General features: G+C 42.4%; 1 protein-coding gene across 6 annotated transcripts in view; it reads left to right on the top strand.

The window, feature by feature from the left end:
- ADAM12 (ADAM metallopeptidase domain 12) overlaps nt 1–24,251 on the top strand; it is a 399,327-nt gene that overhangs the window by 310,185 nt on the left and 64,891 nt on the right. For all 6 annotated transcript variants that reach the window (XM_075215979.1, XM_075215980.1, XM_075215982.1 and 3 more), the window contains one exon: nt 21,361–21,450. In XM_075215979.1, coding sequence (XP_075072080.1) covers nt 21,361–21,450 — 90 coding nt within the window. The remainder of the gene's footprint in view (nt 1–21,360; nt 21,451–24,251) is intronic.

The raw sequence follows: 24,251 nt of genomic DNA, 5'->3' as shown, positions 1-24,251 counted from the left end.
TGTGTACTCAGGTATAGAGTGATAGGAATAGAGTAGAAACATTCTCCAGGCTTTGTGTACTCAGGTTATAGAGCGATAGGAATAGAGCGGAAACATTCTCCAGGCTTTGTGTACTCAGGTTACAGAGCGATAGGAATAGAGCAGAAACATTCTCCAGGCTTTGTGTACTCCGGTTACAGAGCGATAGAAATAGAGCGGAAACATTCTCCAGGCTTTGTGTACTCAGGTTACAGAGCGATAGGAATAGAGCAGAAACATTCTCCAGGCTTTGTGTACTCCGGTTACAGAGCAATCGGAATAGAGTGGAAACATTCTCCAGGCTTTGTGTACTCAGGTTACAGAGCGATAGGAATAGAGCAGAAACATTCTCCAGGCTTTGTGTACTCAGGTTACAGAGCGATAGAAATTGAGCGGAAACATTCTCCAGGCTTTGTGTACTCAGGTTATAGAGCAATAGGAATAGAGCGGAAACATTCTCCAGGCTTTGTGTACTCAGGTTATAGAGCAATAGAAATAGAGCGGAACCATTCTCCAGGCTTTGTGTACTCCGGTTACAGAGCGATAGAAATTGAGCGGAAACATTCTCCAGGCTTTGTGTACTCAGGTTATAGAGCAATAGGAATAGAGTGGAAACATTCTCCAGGCTTTGTGTACTCAGGTTATAGAGCAATAGGAATAGAGTGGAAACATTCTCCAGGCTTTGTGTACTCAGGTTATAGAGTGATAGGAATAGAGCGGAAACATTCTCCAGGCTTTGTGTACTCAGGTTACAGAGCGATAGGAATAGAGTGGAAACATTCTCCAGGCTTTGTGTACTCAGGTTATAGAGCAATAGGAATAGAGTGGAAACATTCTCCAGGCTTTGTGTACTCAGGTTATAGAGCAATAGGAATAGAGTGGAAACATTCTCCAGGCTTTGTGTACTCAGGTCATAGAGCAATAGGAATAGAGTGGAAACATTCTCCAGGCTTTGTGTACTCAGGTTATAGAGCAATAGGAATAGAGTGGAAACATTCTCCAGGCTTTGTGTACTCAGGTTACAGAGCGATAGAAATAGAGCGGAAACATTCTCCAGGCTCTGTGTACTCAGGTTATAGAGTGATAGGAATAGAGCGGAAACATTCTCCAGGCTGTGTATACTCAGGTTACAGAGCGATAGGAATAGAGCGGAAACATTCTCCAGGCTTTGTGTACTCAGGTTACAGAGCGATAGGAATAGAGCAGACACATTCTTCAGGCTTTGTGTACTCAGGTTACAGAGTGATAGGAATAGAGCAGAAACATTCTCCAGGCTTTGTGTACTCAGGTTACAGAGCGATAGGAATAGAGCAGAAACATTCTCCAGGCTTTGTGTACTCAGGTTACAGAGCGATAGGAATAGAGCAGAAACATTCTCCAGGCTTTGTATACTCAGGTTACAGAGCGATAGGAATAGAGCAGACACATTCTTCAGGCTTTGTGTACTCAGGTTACAGAGTGATAGGAATAGAGCAGAAACATTCTCCAGGCTTTGTGTACTCAGGTTATAGAGTGATAGGAATAGAGTAGAAACATTCTCCAGGCTTTGTGTACTCAGGTTATAGAGCGATAGGAATAGAGCAGAAACATTCTCCAGGCTTTGTGTACTCCGGTTACAGAGCGATAGAAATAGAGCGGAAACATTCTCCAGGCTTTGTGTACTCAGGTTACAGAGCGATAGGAATAGAGCAGAAACATTCTCCAGGCTTTGTGTACTCCGGTTACAGAGCAATCGGAATAGAGTGGAAACATTCTCCAGGCTTTGTGTACTCAGGTTACAGAGCGATAGGAATAGAGCAGAAACATTCTCCAGGCTTTGTGTACTCAGGTTACAGAGCGATAGAAATTGAGCGGAAACATTCTCCAGGCTTTGTGTACTCAGGTTATAGAGCAATAGGAATAGAGCGGAAACATTCTCCAGGCTTTGTGTACTCAGGTTATAGAGCAATAGAAATAGAGCGGAACCATTCTCCAGGCTTTGTGTACTCCGGTTACAGAGCGATAGAAATTGAGCGGAAACATTCTCCAGGCTTTGTGTACTCAGGTTATAGAGCAATAGGAATAGAGTGGAAACATTCTCCAGGCTTTGTGTACTCAGGTTATAGAGCAATAGGAATAGAGTGGAAACATTCTCCAGGCTTTGTGTACTCAGGTTACAGAGCGATAGAAATAGAGCGGAAACATTCTCCAGGCTGTGTGTACTCAGGTTATAGAGTGATAGGAATAGAGCGGAAACATTCTCCAGGCTGTGTATACTCAGGTTACAGAGCGATAGGAATAGAGCGGAAACATTCTCCAGGCTTTGTGTACTCAGGTTACAGAGCGATAGGAATAGAGCGGAAACATTCTCCAGGCTTTGTGTACTCAGGTTACAGAGCAATAGGAATAGAGCGGAAACATTCTCAGGTTTTATGTACTCAGGTTATAGAGCGATAGGAATAGAGCGGAAACATTCTCCAGACTTTGTGTACGCAGGTATTTTCCTTACAACTACAAATAATTTGTCAGCAACAGAAGTCAGGATCGCAAGTCTGTACTTTTCTGGTCTCACTTTTGATCACTTTTAAAGATTGGTATCACATCTGATTTCTGCCAATCTTGTAGCACTTAAATCTAAAAACATCTATTGCTGAACTTAGTTCCTTTAGCACACATGGGTGGATGCTATGTGGACCAGGTTCATCTGTCTAAGGAATCTATTTATTAAAGGGCAAGGAGCCCTATTGCCATTAGAAGTGGGTGTGTTTGACAACGCTGCAGGTTATTATCCCTTTGCCAAAAAAAACAAAAGCATTGGTTTAGTACACACTAATCCTAAAAAGGGGCTGCATTTTTTCTTTTTGTGAATTGGTATTGAATGTTATATTAAAGATATATTTTTTATTTTATTTTTTATTTTTAAAAGAAGTTTAGAGGTTTTTGATTGATTTTAATATATGAATATTAAGTGAGCGTTAGATTTGTTTATAAGTTACTCACCTATTTGAGCGTCTCAAGATGTTATTGCCAGAGTAAAACTCTTGGTTTTTTGAATAAAATATTTTCTAATGCAGTTTAGTTTAAATAAAAATATGTATTATTAAACTTTTTATTATTCATGTGCAAAAAAAAGTTATGTATATATAATGCTGATGTGTGCATGTGTTTTTCTTGATACTTAAATTAATTTAGATTTATTTTTAAACAAATGGGACGGCATGTTCTAACTTTGGATTTCAGCTCCATTGTGCCAACTCAGTTATGCACCGAATGTCAAAAACTGTCCTGGTAAAGTGGTAAGTTAACTATTACCACTCCAGGACAGTGTCGCAGGGGTATCTGAGTAACTCTCAGCTTCCTTTGTGATATACTTTTGATGCAGGCAACAAGTGATTTTTTCTTTTATAGCCGCAATGTGGATAATATTACTAAGTAGACCCGGTACTCTTGTTCAGTAATATTACACCTCCTGTGTAAGAAAAGTACCAGCATACTTGCCAACTCTCCCTGAATGTCAGGGAGACTCCCTGAAATAGGGGTGATCTCCCTCACTCCCTGAAGAGTCTGGCATTCTCCCTGATGCTGAGCCAGTACAAGACGTGGTTGGCTTCACCATCTGTGGCATGATGACACAGTTCAGAAATTGTGTCCTATGTCCATGTATTGATGCCTATGGAGGTGGCCATTTTCATGGAGACCAAGATTTAATCAAAGACTGACAGGTAAGACAACATGACTTCAGTAATGGAGACAGAAATGTAAAAGACACTTCAGTCTCTAGAGATTCATTAGCTGCTTTTCTTTAAAGCATAGTTACCTACTCTCCCAGAATGTCTGGGAGACTCACACATTTCTGGGAGACCTCCCGGGCTCCCAGGAGAGCAGGGCAACCTCCCGGTTTTCGCCCCAGCAATAGATAAGTGGCGGGGCTTAATGATGCAAATATTGCGTCATCTTAGCCCCGCCCCCTGCTGTAATTGAGCATAATTGTGACAATCATTTAGGGGGCAGAGGTCAAAATGATGCAATTTGCCCACCTCCCCCGGGATCTCCCTGAAGCCAACGAGGAAAAGTTGGCAAGTATTATTATTATTATTATTATTATTATTATTAATTTTTATTTATAAGGCGCCACTAGGTATCCGTAGCGCCGTACAGGGACAGACAGAAACATGATACAGGGAGTAACAGTTAATGGCGCTCACAGGATATTTTTCCCACAACTTATTTCTTTTACGTTTTCCTGCTCGGTGAATTGTTTTTTCATCAGTCAATGTGTGGTGGGGAAAAAAAATGCCCAACGTAATGTCTGGGTATTTGTACACTGAAATAAAGGAATGGTTTTGTGTCTGTCATTGCATTATAAATCAAGACACATGAAGATAGCAATAGCAAGCAATGTAATGCCTGGGGTAAGTGAACATCTATATAGGTGATGACAAGTACAGAAACAATGGGATTTGAATTAATTATACTACTGAATGAATGAAATAAAAGGGGAGGGAGAGTGAGAAGATATGAGCAATTTCTACATTGGCGTCTTCACAGTATCGTTTCTCATAATTCCAGAATGGGGAAGGTAAGGAGGCACCAAGTTATTGACCTGCAGTCTCCTAGGTAACAGAGGAAAGGACGTAAGGGGCCTCATTGGGAGATATCCAGTCTCTCAGACTGGGTGCCCACTGTCAGGATCACTTTGTGATCTGGTAATACACGTGGGTGGCCAAACCGGGCAAATTCAGCAGTTGAGAAGCCTCTCTCATGGTGACCAGTTAAACCTGGCAATTTTGGGCCAACCTGCTAATATCTCCAGTGGCATCAGTGCTTGTGTGGGTGGGTTTATAACCACAGAAGAAAAGATCACTGGAAAACTAAAAATAAACATTTGGTTTCAAGTTTTTTATCTCATACTATTTCTTGTTTAGCCTCTGACGTTGGCTATAGAAGCACTTTATAACAGTTTTTTGTTTTTCATTTATCTCTTGTATTTTGTAGTCAGGATCAGGCTGAATATTGCATTTAATGCCCTAATTTTTATGCATGAACCTATTTCTAGCTGATTGAAATGAGAACCTATTCTGGCAAACCGTCTATATTGCCAAATAACCACTCACACAAACAACAAGGGAAAATATTTGGTGGTGGTCTATATCCGATCCAGACATGAACAGTAAACTACAACATAAACCAATTCCTTTCTCGGTTTCTTTGGCAGAACCCCCATTAGCCAAATTAACAAGGATTTTTTTTTTTTTTTGTAGAATTCCATTCAATCATTTTTGATTAAACGGTAATTGATACCCTGTTCACATTGCCTCAAAAATCCGTGTTATTGCCGGGGGGGGGGGGGGAACTCGACGACCCGGGTTGAGGCTCAGTGTGAATGGGTCCAGGGGCATGTACTCGGGGCAGATGACCCGTAAATTAGAACCGGGTCTTTTGGAGGGTTATTTCCGGGTCCGACCCGGGTATCCTCCAGTCGGAACGGTGAGAACCGGGATTTTCAACCCAGGTCTCACCGAAAGCTATTGAAAAGTAAAAAAAAATAAAAAATCACAAGAGGAGCCAATCAAAGCTCCTCTTGTGATGTTGCCAGGGAGACCCGGGCAGACCGGTTGTCAGTGTGAAAACGGTCTACCTGGGAATTTGCCAGGGTGTCCTGCACTGTCACCCGGCAATATACCGGGTTCATAAACCTGGGATATTGCCAGGACAGCAGTGTGAAAGTGGTATTAGTCATTTCTGTTATAGTAAAATAGGTTTGTTAAACTTGTGCATAAATGACCAATCAGGTTCTAGCTGTCATTTTGTAGAATGTACTAAATAAATGATAACTAGAATCTGATTGGTTGCTATAGGCAACATCTCCACTTTTTTCAAACCCGCAGTTTAGCAAATATACCCCTAATATTTACAACAAGGTAAAAAAAAGTACTTTATTTTTGTTGAATTGAACATGTTTTCTTAAATTGACACGTTCTCTCAATTCTTAAGCTATAATTTGTAATTTCCAGGAATCTTCCGAGGCTTTTCTGGTCTTGCTCCATTGAACAGCATCATTTCTAAGCTCTATTGGAATACCAGTTAAAATATCAATTTCAATTATCTTTCAGAGGGTTAGCAACATGAGAATATGTCTGTGAACTAGGAATTGATGAACAAAGTTAATTTCTCACCAGGGTCTCTGGGTGTAGTGTATTATTATATGGCCAATGACTTTGTACGGTTAAACTCTTGCGGTTTGCAAGGCCAAATTTGGGTCAATTTGTCATGTTCTTGTAATGCATTGGGCAGCAGTATCTAGTGTATAAACTGATTATATTATGCAGCTGAAGCCTTGAACCACAATTTCTCCGTGCAGGCCTTTAACCCTGTATTCTGTTTTTTCACGGCTGGGAACATGCAAACTAGTTCCTGACTTAAAAAGGTTCTAATATGTATCAAGGATCAAATCTTCTGTCATTGGGATTATAGCTCTGGCTATTCCCTCGCATCTATGATTAAATTGGCTGTTTAATCAGCCTGAATGGAACTAATACACAGTGACTAGGTAATAATTTGTATTTACCTACAGTTCCTTTGTGCATGTTTTTAATCCTATAATCTCTATTATTTTATGTGAAGGCTGGTATTACTCTTGCTGTGATATAAATGCTTGCTTTCACACCTGTCAATCGTACTGTCCAACCCGAGTAATAAACCTGTTTAATAGAACAACCTTTCGTCACTGAGGAGCCCAAAAAAGCCAAAACAGGCTGTCTGTAGGTGGCTATTCTGTGTCAAACCAATCCTGTAAAAACCCAGTGGATGGAATATTGTTTTATGCGTACCCCCCAAAATTTGGGTAGGCAGCATCAGGATGGGTGGGTGTGGTCACTGCACGATGGGGATATAACCACCCCCAGAGTCATGCCTAGTGCTTTGAAGTGTTAGGCTACCCATTCTCTCCTCCTCTCCAAACCCCTTCATTGTCAGGTGAGCCCGTTCACCGATACTCTACCATGCAGAGCACCAGTGAATGGAATACATTTCAACTTTTCTACCAATTGGGAGACGGCAGCACAGAGCCCTCAAATTGGGACTGTTCCGTCTAAATCTGAACAGATGGGAGGTACACTATATGTACAATTTTGCCACACCTGTTAATTATTGAATTGAGGTGTTTCAATCACACCCGTTGCCAGAGCTGTATAAAATCAAGCACCTAGCCATGCAGTCTCCATTTGCAAACATTTGTGATCCAAAATGGCTCTTTCTGAAGAGCTCAGTGACTTCAAGCGTGTTACTGTGATAGGATGCCACCTTTGCAATAAGACGGTTTGAGAAATTTCATCCCTGTTGGATATTCCACGGTCAGCTGTAGGTGATATTATTAGAAAGTAGAAGCTTTTAGAAACAACAGCAACTCAGCCACAAAGCGGAAGACCACATAAAATCATAGATCGGGGTCAACGATTGCTAAGGCGCATGGTGCGTAAAAGTCAGCAACGCTCTGCTGATTCCATAGCTGAAGAGTCCTGAACTTCCACTGGCATTAATGTAAGCACAAAAACTGTGCGGCGGGAGCTTAATGGAATGGGTTTCCATGACCGAGCAGCTGCATGCAAGCCTCACATCACCAAGACCAATGCCAAGCGTTGGATAGAGTGGTGTAAAGCACACAGACACTGGACTGTGGAGCAGTGGAAACGTGTTCAGTGGACTGAAGAATTATGCTTCTCTGTTTGGCAGTCAGAAGGGCAAGTCTGGGTTTGACGGATGCCGGGAGAACATTACCTGTCTGACTGCATTATGCCAACTGTGAAGATTGGTGGAGGAGGGATAATGGTATAGAGCTGTTTTTCAGGGTTTGGGCTAGGCCCCTCATCTCCGGTGAATGGCAATCTTAATGCTTCAGCATACCAAGTCATTTTGGACAATGCTATGCTTCCAACTTTGTGGCAACAGTTTGGGGAGGCCCTTTTCTATTCCAACATGACTGTGCCCCAGTGTACAAAGCAATGACTACAAAGACATGGTTTGATGAGATTGGTGTGAAACAACTAGACTGGCCCACATAAAGCCCTGACTTCAACCCCATCAAACACCTTTGGGATGAATTGTAATGGAGATTGCGAGCCAGGCCTTCTCGCTGCGAAAGGGGGACCAACTCCATATTAAAGTATATGTATTTGAATACAATGTCATTACAGTCCCTGTTGTAATGGTCAAGCGTCCGAATACTTTTGTTTATATAGTGTAGTACTTAAGGGCATTACCAAGTGGTCTATTTTGGAGTGGAAAATGACTAAACAAAAACAGCACTAGTAGTTTGAAAATAAAAAGAAGTGTCTAATTATGAACAGATGTTTATAGGTTTATTCTGACTACGGGAATCTGTTTCTCCTGAGTTAAAAATAAATCTCTAATTAATCTGCAAATTAACACCGCGAACACAGATTCCATGTTATACGAAATCATGTCAATTAATAAATACAGTATATGTTATGTGTTTATAGCAATCCAACAATATTTAGGGCCAGACAACAGGACAGACTTATCATCCCAGAACTCTCCTTTATAACTGTGCTATATTTTTTGTGGCAAAGATGCAGGAGATGAATGATAAGATGTTAATAAATTAGAAGACTCAAAGACATTTTTTATTATCTTTGGGTCTGTATTCTTGGACCATCTTGAAGCAGTTGGCTTATTATTAAAAGAGATGTAGAGGTTTATGGTAAGTACAGAACTCCGGGCCGATGGAATGACTGCTGTTGCTTCCTCTATGTAGTTTGTATATTGGTTGTTGAGCTTTGTCTGACAGCTCTCTTAATTCTTGTATGTGACAGTTTGTGGAGTCAGCTTATCTTACGTGTAAGTGCTCTTTAAAGTCAATAATGTACCGAGAAGAGCTTGCAGATCACTGTGTAACTCGGTTATCTGCCTCGTCCCGGCTCTCAGATGTTAGTGATCTCTTGTTAACCGAGCGCAGGAACATTTGTAACTGTTGCTTCTGCTGAAAGCATTTGAGAAAAAAGCAGACGGAATTAAATTACATGATTCTGAACTCTTGTATGGTTATTAGCAGTGTGGAACAATGAATGACTTAGTAATACATACCTAACACATATCCGTGTACGGTCTCAATTATTTTTTGAACATTTTATTTTCAAATGATATTGTGTACAAACAAAATAAATAAGCAAAACAACATAGCGATAATACAATGATAAAGAGACAAAGGAAGAAAAAGAACATTGTCGGTGTGTCACTTGGATAATTTTTAAACTTAGATTAATGGGAGAGAAGGGGGAAGGACTGAGCTACAAACCAAGAGTAAACTAAAAGGACAAACTATACGTCACACCCACTAGGTTATTATAAAGGAGCCAGATTAAGCTATTGGTGATAGTGTGAATGGACAATATAGAACACAATATTCAGCAGTTATGTAGTGTTGGGAGTAGGGGAAGCAAATGCAAACCAGGGCTTCCATATAGGGGTAGATGTATCTGCCTTTCCTTGTTGCTGGAAGGTAATTTTATTTTCCATAAATGCGATAAACCAGTTTTTATTCATAACAAGCTATTGGGCAAGTGGGCACGGGTCCTTTCAGCACTTAGCTATAGAAAATTTGGTTGCATTTAAAATATGAGACAAGTTTGCTAGATTGTTGTCCTAAAGCAGGAACAGGGAGACACCGGAGTGCAGACCAGGGGGAAGAGTCAAAATTTAGGGGCACATTTACCAATATTAACATAAAGTGAAAAATAGTTTTCAATCCTTATCGCAATGATAAGGATTGAACTGTTTCTCACATTTATGTACAACCCTGCACAGAAACAGCAGTTCCGAAAAACTGCTGTTTCTGTGCTAAAAAAAATCATACTTACCCCCCTCTTCGGAACGCAATGTCCCTGGATCACCTCCTCGTCATCTTCAGTCTTCTTCTTTCAGCAATTGCGCATGTGCAGTTCACATGCGCACAAACATCTCCCTCGATCTCTGCAACTATAGTTTGCAGAGAGCGAGCGGTGATTGACAGGGAGGGATCATGTGATCCCTCCACACATGCACTGTCCAGCTCTGCTCTTCGGAGCAGAGCTGACAGCACTGAGATTTATCATTTATGATAATGTACGCCAGCTTCAAGACAAGTTCCCGAAACAATCTATTTTTCGGAACTTGTTCGATTGCAAGAGGGAGCAGTCACCATACTGTTAAATGGTGACTGCTCCCCAAATAGCGCTGTGAGGCAGAAGTGCTGCCCCAATATATATTGTATTATAGTCAGTATTTATGGTACATTTTCCAAGCCTAGAAGTATATATCTACCTGTATTTCATACTTTTGAGGGCAGGGAAAACAACTACTACCAAAGTTCCATTGGGGGGCAAGGTTTGCTCAAAAGTGAACAATGCACAGCCCCTTTAAATGAATAGTCTAGCTTCCTACAACTTTATCTGTTTCGACGTACTCCCTCCATTTCATAAATACATTGCTTCAACTCACTGCTTTCACCAGGTCTTAATATCTAGAGGGCATAGTTATTTATTTATATTGCTTTTGGATATGACACAGGCTCTTTCTGTGTATATAACTATATCTGATGTACATAGCAGATGTGATCAGATAGGGGTATCAGAACAATTTGTATCCGATGGTCTATGTTTTATTGTTTGAATATATTTTATTCAAATATTTTTTAGGTGATTATTATTGCGATTGTTCTTAGTGACAATGTGATATTTTTCTTTAATCTGCTCCAACTGAGGGGTCAATAGAGCTTTCTCTTGTACTTTTTTATTTGTTTTGTGTTAGAGATTTCCAGGTCCTGTATTGAGAGCTGCAACATGGTGTCTGCTCTGCGGAATAATTTGATATTTTTATTGTTATATTGTATGAAAGATACACCCTTTAAGCCTGAAACACTTTAGTATCATTTTAGATTTTTTTCCTACTTGTCCTAATAATAATAAAAGCAGTTAAGTATTACTAGTTAAAGGAGCAAGAACAGAATTTCAGAGAGGGATTTCAAATGTAAGTGGTATAGTAGAATGGGAACTAATGGCCAAACATAGACTTTTTATGGACATTCCATCCTTACTTTATGTCAAATGTCACATTACCTTTTTGGCACATGGATAACAAAGACATTATATATACACATAGCTACAGTATACAAGAATGCCCTATATAGTCTGCAGAGGTCAATGTCCAATAAATATGAGATTTGAAAAGAATGAACCTGGATCACTGTCTGTTGGTGATAAATTGTATAGCACAGCAAAGTTTGGACAAGGGCCCGACAATTCAGTTGTAACCTCATAGTTGCCAACATTGGCAAATTGTGTCCCGGGAGGTTCGGGAGGCAGGTGGGTGTGTGGGGGCAGGGCTCGAAGAGTTGTGTCGTTATCCAATGCCACATACTCAGCGTCCCTAAGCCCCGACCCCTTCATTGATTTTGCAGATCCGGACGGGAATCGGGAGAATTGACTGCTCTCCCGGGAATCCGGAAGACCGACCCGTATTTCGGGAGTCTCCTGGACATTCCGGGAGAGTTGGCAAGTATGTGTAACCTCCCGGGCCCCCCGCTCTGCTCTTGTGAGGCCTCTTCTAAACTTGTGCAGCTGGCACATGTTCCTCTCAGAAGAGAATTCTGCTTGTTTCAAGACAGCCTTTGGGTTTACATAGGGGCCCAAGGTTGTAGGGGTGTCTTCAGCCGAGTCCTCAAGGGGGGGAGGACATCTGATTTCCAGAGTTGGTTTTTTTGCTTATTAACATCTATTTAATGTACTTTTTTCTTAGAATGCTATTGTCAATTTTGTATTTGCTTATGGGCGATCCAAGCACTTTTTTCGCCCCCACACCTGCCAGTGCACTATGCCTGAACCTTATTTTTTACTATAAATATTCATATATTTTTTTCTGTTTAGTTCTATTTTAGCCAAGTGCCAATTGACGACATAGTAAATCTGCAGCTAAGTGACCTACAAGTCTAGAATGTGGTTATATGCAAGGTCTGGAATATATAGCCTTTACCCATTACATTGTATTGCTTCTGCTACACCTGCCGCGCCGGTGAGTTATGAGCAATCATTTTTCTCGGCATGTAAATGCTGAAAATGTATTTCATTTTAGCGCTCAAACACTAAACAGTCATCATTTACATGCACAGGATCATCGCTCTTTTCTAAAACGCACCAGTGTTTCAGGAAATTGCTCCTAGCGCCAATTGGATGAATTATTTCTGATTGCGAAAAAGATGTTCTGGTTTCAGCAGAGGGTGAAACACAGAGCAAAGGAATAGGGGAAAAATAACAATGGAAATCTCTGCTGATAAACGTGACTAACATTCATTTTTCGCAGCAGCTTTCTGACTTGAGAGGGTGATTTACTGTGACAAAGCAGAATATCTTTATGTTATATCAATGCCTAACAGTGTGAGCCCAACATTACCAAATACACTGCGGAGACATAGATCTCGGCCCGTGTAGAGCAGTCTGAGCTGCCACTTATACTGATTACATCTTAGATTGCTGCTTTTTGCTCCGTGCACTTAGGTTTTAGAAAGTAAACAATGTGGTGGAAAAATGCCCCTTAAATGTACCAAAAATAAAAGCACCCATAAAAACAACAAAAGTGATATAGAAGGGAACACAGCACAGACAATGCTGTGCCTTTTTTTTGGGCTTTTATCCCCCCCCCCTTAAAATGACAGTAATCAGATGGCGCATCTGACTTTCATAGTTATCTGTATTTAATCAGCGGTGGAAAAATTGACTTTATTCCCTAAGGAATTGGCAAGGTCTCAGCAGGACGGCTGCAATAATGAATCAAAGGTGTAATTTCCCCGACTGATTATATATCACTGCTGTGTAGGTCTGTTGCATTTGGTCCATCTTGCGTAGGGTGGCGTCTTTAGTGATAATTGTTTTCAATTTGTAGAATCCACCCGTGTCCATTACAAAGAGTTGTTGGGTAGTTATGGCCCATTTATTCGTCATTAGTACTGAATTCTGGTGCAGACTCGGATATTAAAGAGCATGTCACGATACTATGTATCAAAAGTCTGTATTGCATGAAGGCGCCATATTAGGAAGGAGGTGCTTCTCTATCTGGGACATGGGTTGTTGTTTTTTTAAATTCTTTATTTTACATGAGATACAGGTCAAACAGTAATGGGACAGAGGTATATAAAAAAAAACCACAAAAAACAAATAACACTTAACGGAGTTTCATATAAAAATAGAGCGTATGATGGAAACAGCAGGTTCCAACTGATGAGACCAGTTTTACGAATGTGAACAGTCAGCAGTAACATAACATGAGACAGAGATAAGATTAAGAGGGGTGAGGGGTAACAGAACGGGTGGGTAAAAGGAGGAAGGGGGGGTTGGGAATCACGAGAATGAGACTGATGAGAATTCTCTGGGTGGGATGTGTGGAAATATCGGAGGTTACTTAAGGAGGAGGATAGTGGAGGAGGGGCTCTGGGGAGGTCCAGGAATCAGCTGTGGGGCATGATGGAGGACTTCATTTTGCAAATAATCAGGATGCCCAGACTTCATTAAAAACATGACATCTGTTGTGCAGATAGTAGTTTACCTCTTCCATGGCTGGTACATGCCATATCTGTTTTTTTAGTGTGGCGAGGAACAGGGGAAAAGTATGTTTCCAATTCAATGTCAAGAGAGTCTTTGTGACCGCCATGATATGTGCCACCATTTTTCTGGAGAGTTTATCAAGATCTGGGGGGGGGGGGGGTAACATAGCAAGAAAATCCACGGGTCCTCTACCCCAATGGGGCTTCGGAGAGGCTATTCAAGTGAATCTTGTCCTGGGACACAGTTTTATCATCAGACTTGCTAATTTGCTCTGCAGAAATCCATTGTGTGAGTTGGTGGATTCATGCATTGGGCCAGAGACACTGATTTCGTAGCAGGATAACTGACTGAAATTTCAGCTTTTTTGTCTGTATGAGGTTCCTTTATAACAGTATGGGATCTGGTTTCAGCTGTCTGTAATGGTTTGAGGGGGGAAATACTTAAAAGTTAACATTTTAGCTTAGCCGCAGTAGATTACCTCTATGTAACATGCATTAAATGTTTTATATTGTAATGGTCCTTTAAAGGAGGATGGCTAAAGCGTACCCACTTTAGGCGGGATGGTGGGACAGATCAGGAAAGCTTTGTTCCGCGTAGCAGAGCAGTGGTGACCAGGTCACACGCGCATTAAAATTATTTTGAAACACTTTTTATTTTGCCACAAAGCAACAACACGAGCACCTTTTATTAATGCCTCAACTTTAAAAGTTGGGAGGTAAGACTAAAGGATTCTCAGATGAAATTACTATAATCTGAGAAGGGTACTTAATTAGTTCTGTCAGATCCTGTGACGTCTATACATATCTCATGCAATTTTTATTCTCTTCACAGTCTGTTCCTGGGCTGCAAATAAACATTTCCCATTTCAAGCTATTAAATATTAATATTATTATAACGGATATTTTCAGTCCTGTTGTGAAATTAAATCGTTTCCAGAAAATTTACATTACTTTTCAAATCATGAGGTATTTCCTAAAATAAAATGTTTTAGACAATTATATTCTTATTATAATTTTTTTCTTGTTTATGAATTTACAATTCACATACTTACAATTTTTGTGTTGAATATTAGTTGCACATTGACCATTTTAAGTTCATTACATTTGACAAATTAAAATTCAAAAGCATATTGGAATTGTAAATATATTGATAAAGTTGTTTTATCCTCTAGAACAGTGGTTGTCATGGGAACAACTTGTGTGGCTGCCAATGTAGGACATGCCCCCTTTTCTTATGCCACACCCACTGTGCTATCATGCATATTCTGCAGCCAGTAGCCAAATTGTATTGCAGTTTGAAAAAATTACCATTATACAGACTCATTTAACTTGAGTGCACAGCAGCCCATCAACTAGTAAACAGCGCAGACTCCATCTTACCAGTACATAATGCAGAACCAATGTGACCAGTCTGTCATACAGCCCCAATGTGACCAGTATGTCATACAGCCCCAATGTGACCAGTCTGTCATACAGCCTCAATGTGACCAGTCTGTCATACAGCTTCAGTGTGACCAGTCTGTCATACAGCCCCAATCTGACCAGTCTGTCATACAGCCCCAATGTGACCAGTCTGTCATACAGCCCCAATGTGACCAGTATGTCATACAGCCCCAATGTGACCAGTCTGTCATACAGCCCTAATGTGACCAGTATGTCATACAGCCCCAATGTGACCAGTATGTCATACAGCCCCAATGTGACCAGTCTGTCATACAGCCCCAATGTGACCAGTCTGTCATACAGCCCCAATGTGACCAGTCTGTCATACAGCCCCAATGTGACCAGTCTGTCATACAGCCCCAATGTGACCAGTCTGTCATACAGCTTCAGTGTGACCAGTCTGTCATACAGCCCCAATGTGACCAGTCTGTCATACAGCCCCAATGTGACCAGTCTGTCATACAGCCCCAATGTGACCAGTCTGTCATACAGCCCCAATGTGACCAGTCTGTCATACAGCCCCAATGTGACCAGTATGTCATACAGCCTCAATGTGACCAGTATGTCATACAGCCCCACTGTGACCAGTCTGTCATACAGCCCCAATGTGACCAGTATGTCATACAGCCTCAATGTGACCAGTATGTTATACAGCCCCAATGTGACCAGTATGTCATACAGCCTCAATGTGACCAGTATGTTATACAGCCCCAATGTGACCAGTCTGTCATACAGCCTCAATGTGACCAGTCTGTCATACAGCCCCAATGTGACCAGTATGTCATACAGCCTCAATGTGACCAGTATGTTATACAGCCCCAGTGTGACCAGTCTGTCATACAGCCCCAATGTGACCAGTATGTCATACAGCCTCAATGTGACCAGTATGTTATACAGCCCCACTGTGACCAGTCTGTCATACAGCCCCAATGTGACCAGTATGTCATACAGCCTCAATGTGACCAGTATGTTATACAGCCCCAGTGTGACCAGTCTGTCATACAGCCCCAATGTGACCAGTCTGTCATACAGCCCCAATGTGACCAGTCTGTCATACAGCCCCAATGTGACCAGTCTGTCATACAGCTTCAGTGTGACCAGTCTGTCATACAGCCCCAATCTGACCAGTCTGTCATACAGCCCCAATCTGACCAGTCTGTCATACAGCCCCAATGTGACCAGTCTGTCATACAGCCCCAATGTGACCAGTATATCATACAGCCCTAATGTGACCAGTCTGTCATACAGCCCCAATGTGACCAGTATATCATAGAGCCCCAATGTGACCAGTCTGTCATACAGCCCCAGTGTGACCAGTCTGTCATACAGCCCCAATGTGACCAGTCTGTCATACAGCCCCAATGTGACCAGTCTGTCATACAGCCCCAATGTGACCAGTCTGTCATACAGCCCCAATGTGACCAGTCTGTCATACAGCCCCAATGTGACCAGTCTGTCATACAGCTTCAGTGTGACCAGTCTGTCATACAGCCCCAATCTGACCAGTCTGTCATACAGCCCCAATCTGACCAGTCTGTCATACAGCCCCAATGTGACCAGTCTGTCATACAGCCCCAATGTGACCAGTATATCATACAGCCCTAATGTGACCAGTCTGTCATACAGCCCCAATGTGACCAGTCTGTCATACAGCCCCAATGTGACCAGTCTGTCATACAGCCCCAATGTGACCAGTATGTCATACAGCCCCAATGTGACCAGTCTGTCATACAGCCCCAATGTGACCAGTATGTCATACAGCCCCAATGTGACCAGTCTGTCATACAGCCCCACTGTGACCAGTCTGTCATACAGCCCCAATGTGACCAGTCTGTCATACAGCCCCAATGTGACCAGTCTGTCATACAGCCCCAGTGTGACCAGTCTGTCATACAGCCCCAATGTGACCAGTATGTCATACAGCCCCAATGTTACCAGTCTGTCATACAGCCCCAATGTGACCAGTATGTCATACAGCCCCAATGTGACCAGTATGTCATACAGCCCCAATGTGACCAGTCTGTCATACAGCCCCAATGTGACCAGTATGTTATACAGCCCCAATGTGACCAGTCTGTCATACAGCCTCAATGTGACCAGTCTGTCATACAGCCCCAATGTGACCAGTCTGTCATACAGCCCCAATGTGACCAGTCTGTCATACAGCCCCAATGTGACCAGTCTGTCATACAGCCCCAATGTGACCAGTATATCATAGAGCCCCAATGTGACCAGTCTGTCATACAGCCCCAATGTGACCAGTATGTCATACAGCCCCAATGTGACCAGTCTGTCATACAGCCCCAATGTGACCAGTCTGTCATACAGCCCCAATGTGACCAGTCTGTCATACAGCCCCACTGTGACCAGTCTGTCATACAGCCCCAATGTGACCAGTCTGTCATACAGCCCCAATGTGACCAGTATATCATAGAGCCCCAATGTGACCAGTCTGTCATACAGCTTCAGTGTGACCAGTCTGTCATACAGCCCCAATGTGACCAGTCTGTCATACAGCCCCAATGTGACCAGTATATCATAGAGCCCCAATGTGACCAGTCTGTCATACAGCCCCAATGTGACCAGTCTGTCATACAGCCCCAATGTGACCAGTATATCATAGAGCCCCAATGTGACCAGTCTGTCATACAGCCCCAATGTGACCAGTCTGTCATACAGCCTCAATGTGACCAGTATGTCATACAGCCCCAATGTGACCAGTATGTCATACAGCCCCAATGTGACCAGTCTGTCATACAGCCCCACTGTGACCAGTCTGTCATACAGCCCCAATGTGACCAGTCTGTCATACAGCCCCAATGTGACCAGTCTGTCATACAGCCCCAATGTGACCAGTATGTCATACAGCCCCAATGTGACCAGTATATCATACTGCCCCAGTGTGACCAGTCTGTCATACAGCCCCAATGTGACCAGTCTGTCATACAGCCCCAATGTGACCAGTATATCATACTGCCCCAATGTGACCAGTATGTCATACAGCCCCAATGTGACCAGTCTGTCATACAGCCCCAATGTGACCAGCCTGTCATAGAGCCCCAATGTGACCACTCTGTCATACAGCCCCAGTGTGACCAGTCTGTCATACAGCCCCACTGTGACCAGTCTGTCATAGAGCCCCAATGTGACCAGTCTGTCATACAGCCCCAATGTGACCAGTCTGTCATACAGCCCCAATGTGACCAGTCTGTCATACAGCCTCAATGTGACCAGTATGTCATACAGCCCCAATGTGACCGGTCTGTCATACAGCCCCAATGTGACCGGTATGTCATACAGCCCCAATGTGACCAGTCTGTCATACAGCCCCAATGTGACCAGTATGTCATACAGCCTCAATGTGACCAGTATGTCATACAATCCCAATGTGACCAGTCTGTCATACAGCCCCAATGTGACCAGTATATCATAGAGCCCCAATGTGACCACTCTGTCATACAGCCCCAGTGTGACCAGTCTGTCATACAATCCCAATGTGACCAGTCTGTCATACAGCCCCAATGTGACCAGTATATCATAGAGCCCCAATGTGACCAGTATGTCATACAGCCCCAATGTGACCAGTCTGTCATACAGCCCCACTGTGACCAGTATATCATAGAGCCCCAATGTGACCAGTCTGTCATACAGCCCCAATGTGACCAGTCTGTCATACAGCCCCAATGTGACCGGTCTGTCATACAGCCCCAATGTGACCGGTCTGTCATACAGCCCCAATGTGACCAGTCTGTCATACAGCCCCAATGTGACCAGTATGTCATACAGCCCCAATGTGACCAGTATGTCATACAGCCCCAATGTGACCAGTATATCATAGAGCCCCAATGTGACCACTCTGTCATACAGCCCCAATCTGACCAGTCTGTCATACAGCCCCAATGTGACCAGTATGTCATACAGCCCCAATGTGACCAGTCTGTCATACAGCCCCAATGTGACCAGTATGTCATACAGCCTCAATGTGACCAGTCTGTCATACAGCCCCAATGTGACCAGTATGTCATACAGCCCCAATGTGACCAGTCTGTCATACAGCCCCAATGTGACCAGTATGTCATACAGCCTCAATGTGACCAGTCTGTCATACAGCCCCAATGTGACCAGTCTGTCATACAGCCCCAATGTGACCAGTCTGTCATACAGCCCCAATGTGACCAGTCTGTCATACAGCCCCAATGTGACCGGTCTGTCATACAGCTTCAGTGTGACCAGTCTGTCATACAGCTTCAGTGTGACCAGTCTGTCATACAGCCCCAATGTGACCAGTCTGTCATACAGCCCCAATGTGACCAGTCTGTCATACAGCCCCAATGTGACCAGTCTGTCATACAGCCCCAATGTGACCAGTCTGTCATACAGCCCCAATGTGACCAGTCTGTCATACAGCCCCAATGTGACCGGTCTGTCATACAGCCCCAATGTGACCAGTCTGTCATACAGCCCCAATGTGACCAGTCTGTCATACAGCCCCAATGTGACCAGTATATCATAGAGCCCCAATGTGACCAGTCTGTCATACAGCCCCAATGTGACCAGTATGTCATACAGCCCCAATGTGACCAGTCTGTCATACAGCCCCAATGTGACCAGTCTGTCATACAGCCCCAATGTGACCAGTATATCATAGAGCCCCAATGTGACCAGTCTGTCATACAGCCCCAATGTGACCAGTATGTCATACAGCCCCAATGTGACCAGTCTGTCATACAGCCCCAATGTGACCAGTCTGTCATACAGCCCCAATGTGACCAGTATATCATAGAGCCCCAATGTGACCAGTCTGTCATACAGCCCCAATGTGACCAGTCTGTCATACAGCCCCAATGTGACCAGTCTGTCATACAGCCCCAATGTGACCGGTCTGTCATACAGCCCCAATGTGACCAGTATGTCATACTGCCCCAATGTAACCAGTATGTCATACAGCCCCAATGTGACCAGTATGTCATACTGCCCCAATGTGACCATTATGTCATACAGCCCCAATATACAAAGCAGTCTGGTTGCTGCACTTGAGAATTAGAGCCCCTTAATGTGTACATTATATACTTAAAACATTAACTCGCTTTAGTATAAAATAAATTTGTTGAAGAAGTAATACTACTTTATGTTGGCACAGAAGGAAAAACAGTACTTAAAATGAACAGTGTTAGTTATTTATTGAATCCAGGATTCAACTATTATTTAGCACAAATGTTTAGTATTAGAGTTTGGTTTGGTATTTGCCCAAATTTTTTAAGCGTGATTCATTATGTGTCAAAGCTGATAAAGTTTGTATGTGAGGCATTCCTATTACACATACAGATAATAAATAGCATCTTTACTGGCAAGGTCACATATTCTGTCATTTGCAGAGTTAGAGTCTGAGGTCAGAGTTCCAATTCAGTTTGTGCTGGCCCTTTAATGACAGCAGAATCTGTTCTCCCTCTCATTACCTCCCTATCCCAGAGGACCCTACATTTACTCCAGCCACATACAATTGCCTAATATTCACAGTTAAATGAAAGGAGATGGGAATTTTTTGTATATTTCAAGTCCCAAGATCTTTTACTTGGAGGACTGAATGTATTGTTTTACATTGGGAATAAAATATATAATTTATTTTTATCTCTCTAAACTACAACCCTCCATCTTTGGGTGTAGAAGGTCAGATCTTTTATATAGAGGTATGTTCTGTCCAACGGTCTACAGACTTCTTCCTGGTGGCTAACGAACAAAACAGAACCCTGTCATGTTGGATAGGTGATGTGTCCTAGGTTTGTTCACCTGCAATTTAGCTGTGGCATGTAGAGGATGGTTAATTTTCACAGGTTGACTTAAAAGCTGCGTCAGATGGAAGGCTGGCTTCCAAACCACCGTCATTAAACATTACAGTTCTATAGGTGTACGGGCTGGACCAAGCCTGCTGTAGCACATAAAAACATGCTAACTAAAATGCTCTCTCCTAGGTGAGTCCTGTTGTTTATTGCTTCCTATTTGTGCACAGAGCACAATGGTGACAAAGCAAACTTATGTTATCCAGTTGGTGTAGTACAAGAACTGTATACACATCCTGTTGCTATTCTGTATATTGACAATGATTCATATGCGTCTTCCAGTGCAGTATGCACAAACTCTTCTAAATGTAACCACCTTGGTATTGTGTGTCGCAATTTTGCTTTTGTAGTTTCTAGAAGGACCAGCATCTGAGTAAATAGCTGTTCTGTGCCCATGTGAGTTCAGAAGGAGGAATAACCCTCATTTGTGGACACTAAGGAAACATTTGCTGCTGAATTAAACCATGACGGTCTTTTCTCTGAATCTTTTCGCAGGAATGTACGAATCCGTGCTGTAACGCCAGCACATGTTTGCTGATTCCAGGAGCTGTGTGCGGACATGGGCTCTGCTGTGAGGACTGCAAGGTGATTTTCATTATATAGTTATATACATTTACATGTCTGCTCGTCTTCATGATGTACAGAAATGGTAATATATTAATCCTTTAGGAGTGTAGAATATAAGCCAGATGAGAAAAGGTTCAATTCAACATTTCTCAAAACATATGTACATTAAATTCTGACCACATACTTGCATATGGACCAAGCTCCGAAATAATCTGCCTACTCTCCCAGATCATACGGGAGACTTCCGAATTTTGAGGGGAATTCTCCCAGACTCCTAGGGAAGTAAGCGACCATCCTGGATCCCGCCTCCCCTCTTGTAAAGTTCTGTGCTGCCAGGTCTCCCTGAGCTTGTCCTTATGGCGCGTTTCGCCTCATCGTGGCCCTGCTCCCTTGCTGTGCGATGATGCAATTGCATCATTATGCAAGCAGGGGGCAGTCAAGCATTACGAGAACTGCCCTCCACACTTTGTACCTTCTCTAGGAACCAAAAGGTAGGTAATATGGTGTAAATCAAAATCCAAGTGTTTACACCTTGTCTGAGATGATGGGGTTACTTGGAGTAATTTGTAATCAAATTTTAGATCATGACAAATAGATGTAATATATCTGTTATGCTGAATTTAATGTCATCCCAGTGAATATGAAGAAGGGAGTGAAACAAAATGTCATCATGTGAAGACTAAAAAGTAAAACTTCACAGTTTACTAAAAATACAAATTTGAGAAAAAACACTGAATATGCCCCAAAATGTGCTGGGATTTAAAACGTGTGTCAACATAACAAACATTATGAACTATTAACTTTCAATCTGATTGGATCAGATTTGATTGTACAGAATAAGGAATCTGGTTGGCTGATGTTCCCCTTCATAGTGTGCATGAATTGCCAGCTGTTTAGGGAATGTTAAGTGCCCTTTTAACTCTGCCTTTTGGTTGTTTGCTCCTATGCCAAGTAACCAGTTCTCTGCAAGTAGCACTACACACGTAGCCATATTGGTTACACATCCAGCTGTTCAGTGATTAGATCGGTTGATCTTTTGTTCTTGTATCAGACAGAAAAGCTCAGAGCTCATATATTTTGTAGACTTTTTTTTTTAAAACTGTTGTTCATATTTCCAAGGTTTACAAGCGGAGAGATATAGTGTTTGTGATTAATGTCTACGTAGGTCCAACATTTTGAATCACTACTTTTTCCTGATTGCATTTTGGCCTTCATGCAGTATTTATGCAATATCTGTTTTCTCACATAGATCTTTTCTACACATTGTATTCCATCTGCCACAGTAGTGTTATTTACTGGTGGGAACGTATGTTCATGACAGACAAATAAGTTCCAAATAAAGTCAAGGTTCTAATGCGTCTCTCTCCCCATCCTCATATTCCTCCTTGTCCTGTCCCGTGACAGATTAACAAACAGAACTTTCAAAGGAAACACCATGTACCTGTGGTTCATTTCCACTTCATAGCCTACAGCCCTGAAGTAAAACATAATTGTTTTTTCATTTTGCACACAGAGCCTAGTATTTACATAGCTGTGCTGCTTACTGCCCCATTTAAAATACAGTGAAGGATGTAATTTCCAGTGGAAAGTTTAATGAAATGGCCAAATTATCCTGAAAAATGTTGGATTAAATCTTTGGCTTGAACAATGAACAACCTTTGAACAAATCATCTGTCATACCGGGCAGTGTCTTTGTTTAATTCTTAAAATAAGAAATTCTTAGATATATGTACCATTAAAGTGGTTGTCCTGCGTATGATAATTCCACTCACTGAGAGCATTGGGCTACCCATCACATGTAGCTTTAATTCCATGGATCTTCAGCGGGCGTCACTGTTGCCCACTGACAAGTATTAATCGCTTCCAAATTGCTCAAAATGCGTGGGATGCACGTAGGAGCTAATGGCACAAACCCAGCTGACAGCTGTATATAATAAAGTCTTGAGGGGTTGTCCAAAGGTGGTTTCCCTTTATGCTGGAGCCATATATGTGGAATTTGTTATTTTAACATACAGTTTTAAAAAAAAACTGTACATTAGTTTCTTGGTAACAAAGGAATATTAATTAAATAGATCATTTTTAACTGAACCACTGAAAGGTCACATTAAATGAAGTATATTACATCAAGCATATCTCCTGACTGATCACCATGTTGCGGAGCTAAGGAAGCTGCTGCAGTTGGTCACCCCTCTCCAGATGAAGTTCCTCCCTTGCTGACCATCATTGTGCAGCTGGATTAGCCCATCGGGTGGTCACAATCCTCCATGCTCCTTTCTTTAAACAGGCATTTCTCTGCTCTGCTTCTCATCCAGAAGTCCCTGCAGCCTCAGGTGCTTCAGATGGGTCATCACATGGGGGTCTCGGAATGCAGTGCTGGGCCCACCGGGGCCGATGAGGACTGAAACGCCCTGACACCACGCGTTTCGCATCCCCATTTCTATATTCAGACCTCGAAGTGACGTCTGAAGCCACTCTCCTTCTTTTACAAATGCGGTAGCCCTAAGTTGGGCCAAACTTTCCCAATATCGGACATGCTGTCAAATGATTCTGCTCAAAGCAAGCAAACACAGTGTAGAAGCTGTCAGCTTATATACTACCACCTGAGATCAGTCCTCTCCTTCCCTCTTTACATAGTCTCACTATGAACCTAAGCAGTGGTCAAATATGAAGTGGAGATATGGAAATTTGTAAGTAAATGGAATGTGATAGTGTTACACTGAAGGCAATAGGAGAAGTGGTGGTATGGCATACCCCCGTATAACCCCACTTCTACCACTGAACTCAAGGTTTATAACTAGTTATGTCAACCAATTTCTGCT

Source organism: Mixophyes fleayi, chromosome 6 (genome assembly GCF_038048845.1).
Source record: "Mixophyes fleayi isolate aMixFle1 chromosome 6, aMixFle1.hap1, whole genome shotgun sequence".
Classification (NCBI taxonomy): domain Eukaryota; kingdom Metazoa; phylum Chordata; class Amphibia; order Anura; family Limnodynastidae; genus Mixophyes; species Mixophyes fleayi.
This window is presented reverse-complemented; position numbering and strand designations above follow the sequence as displayed.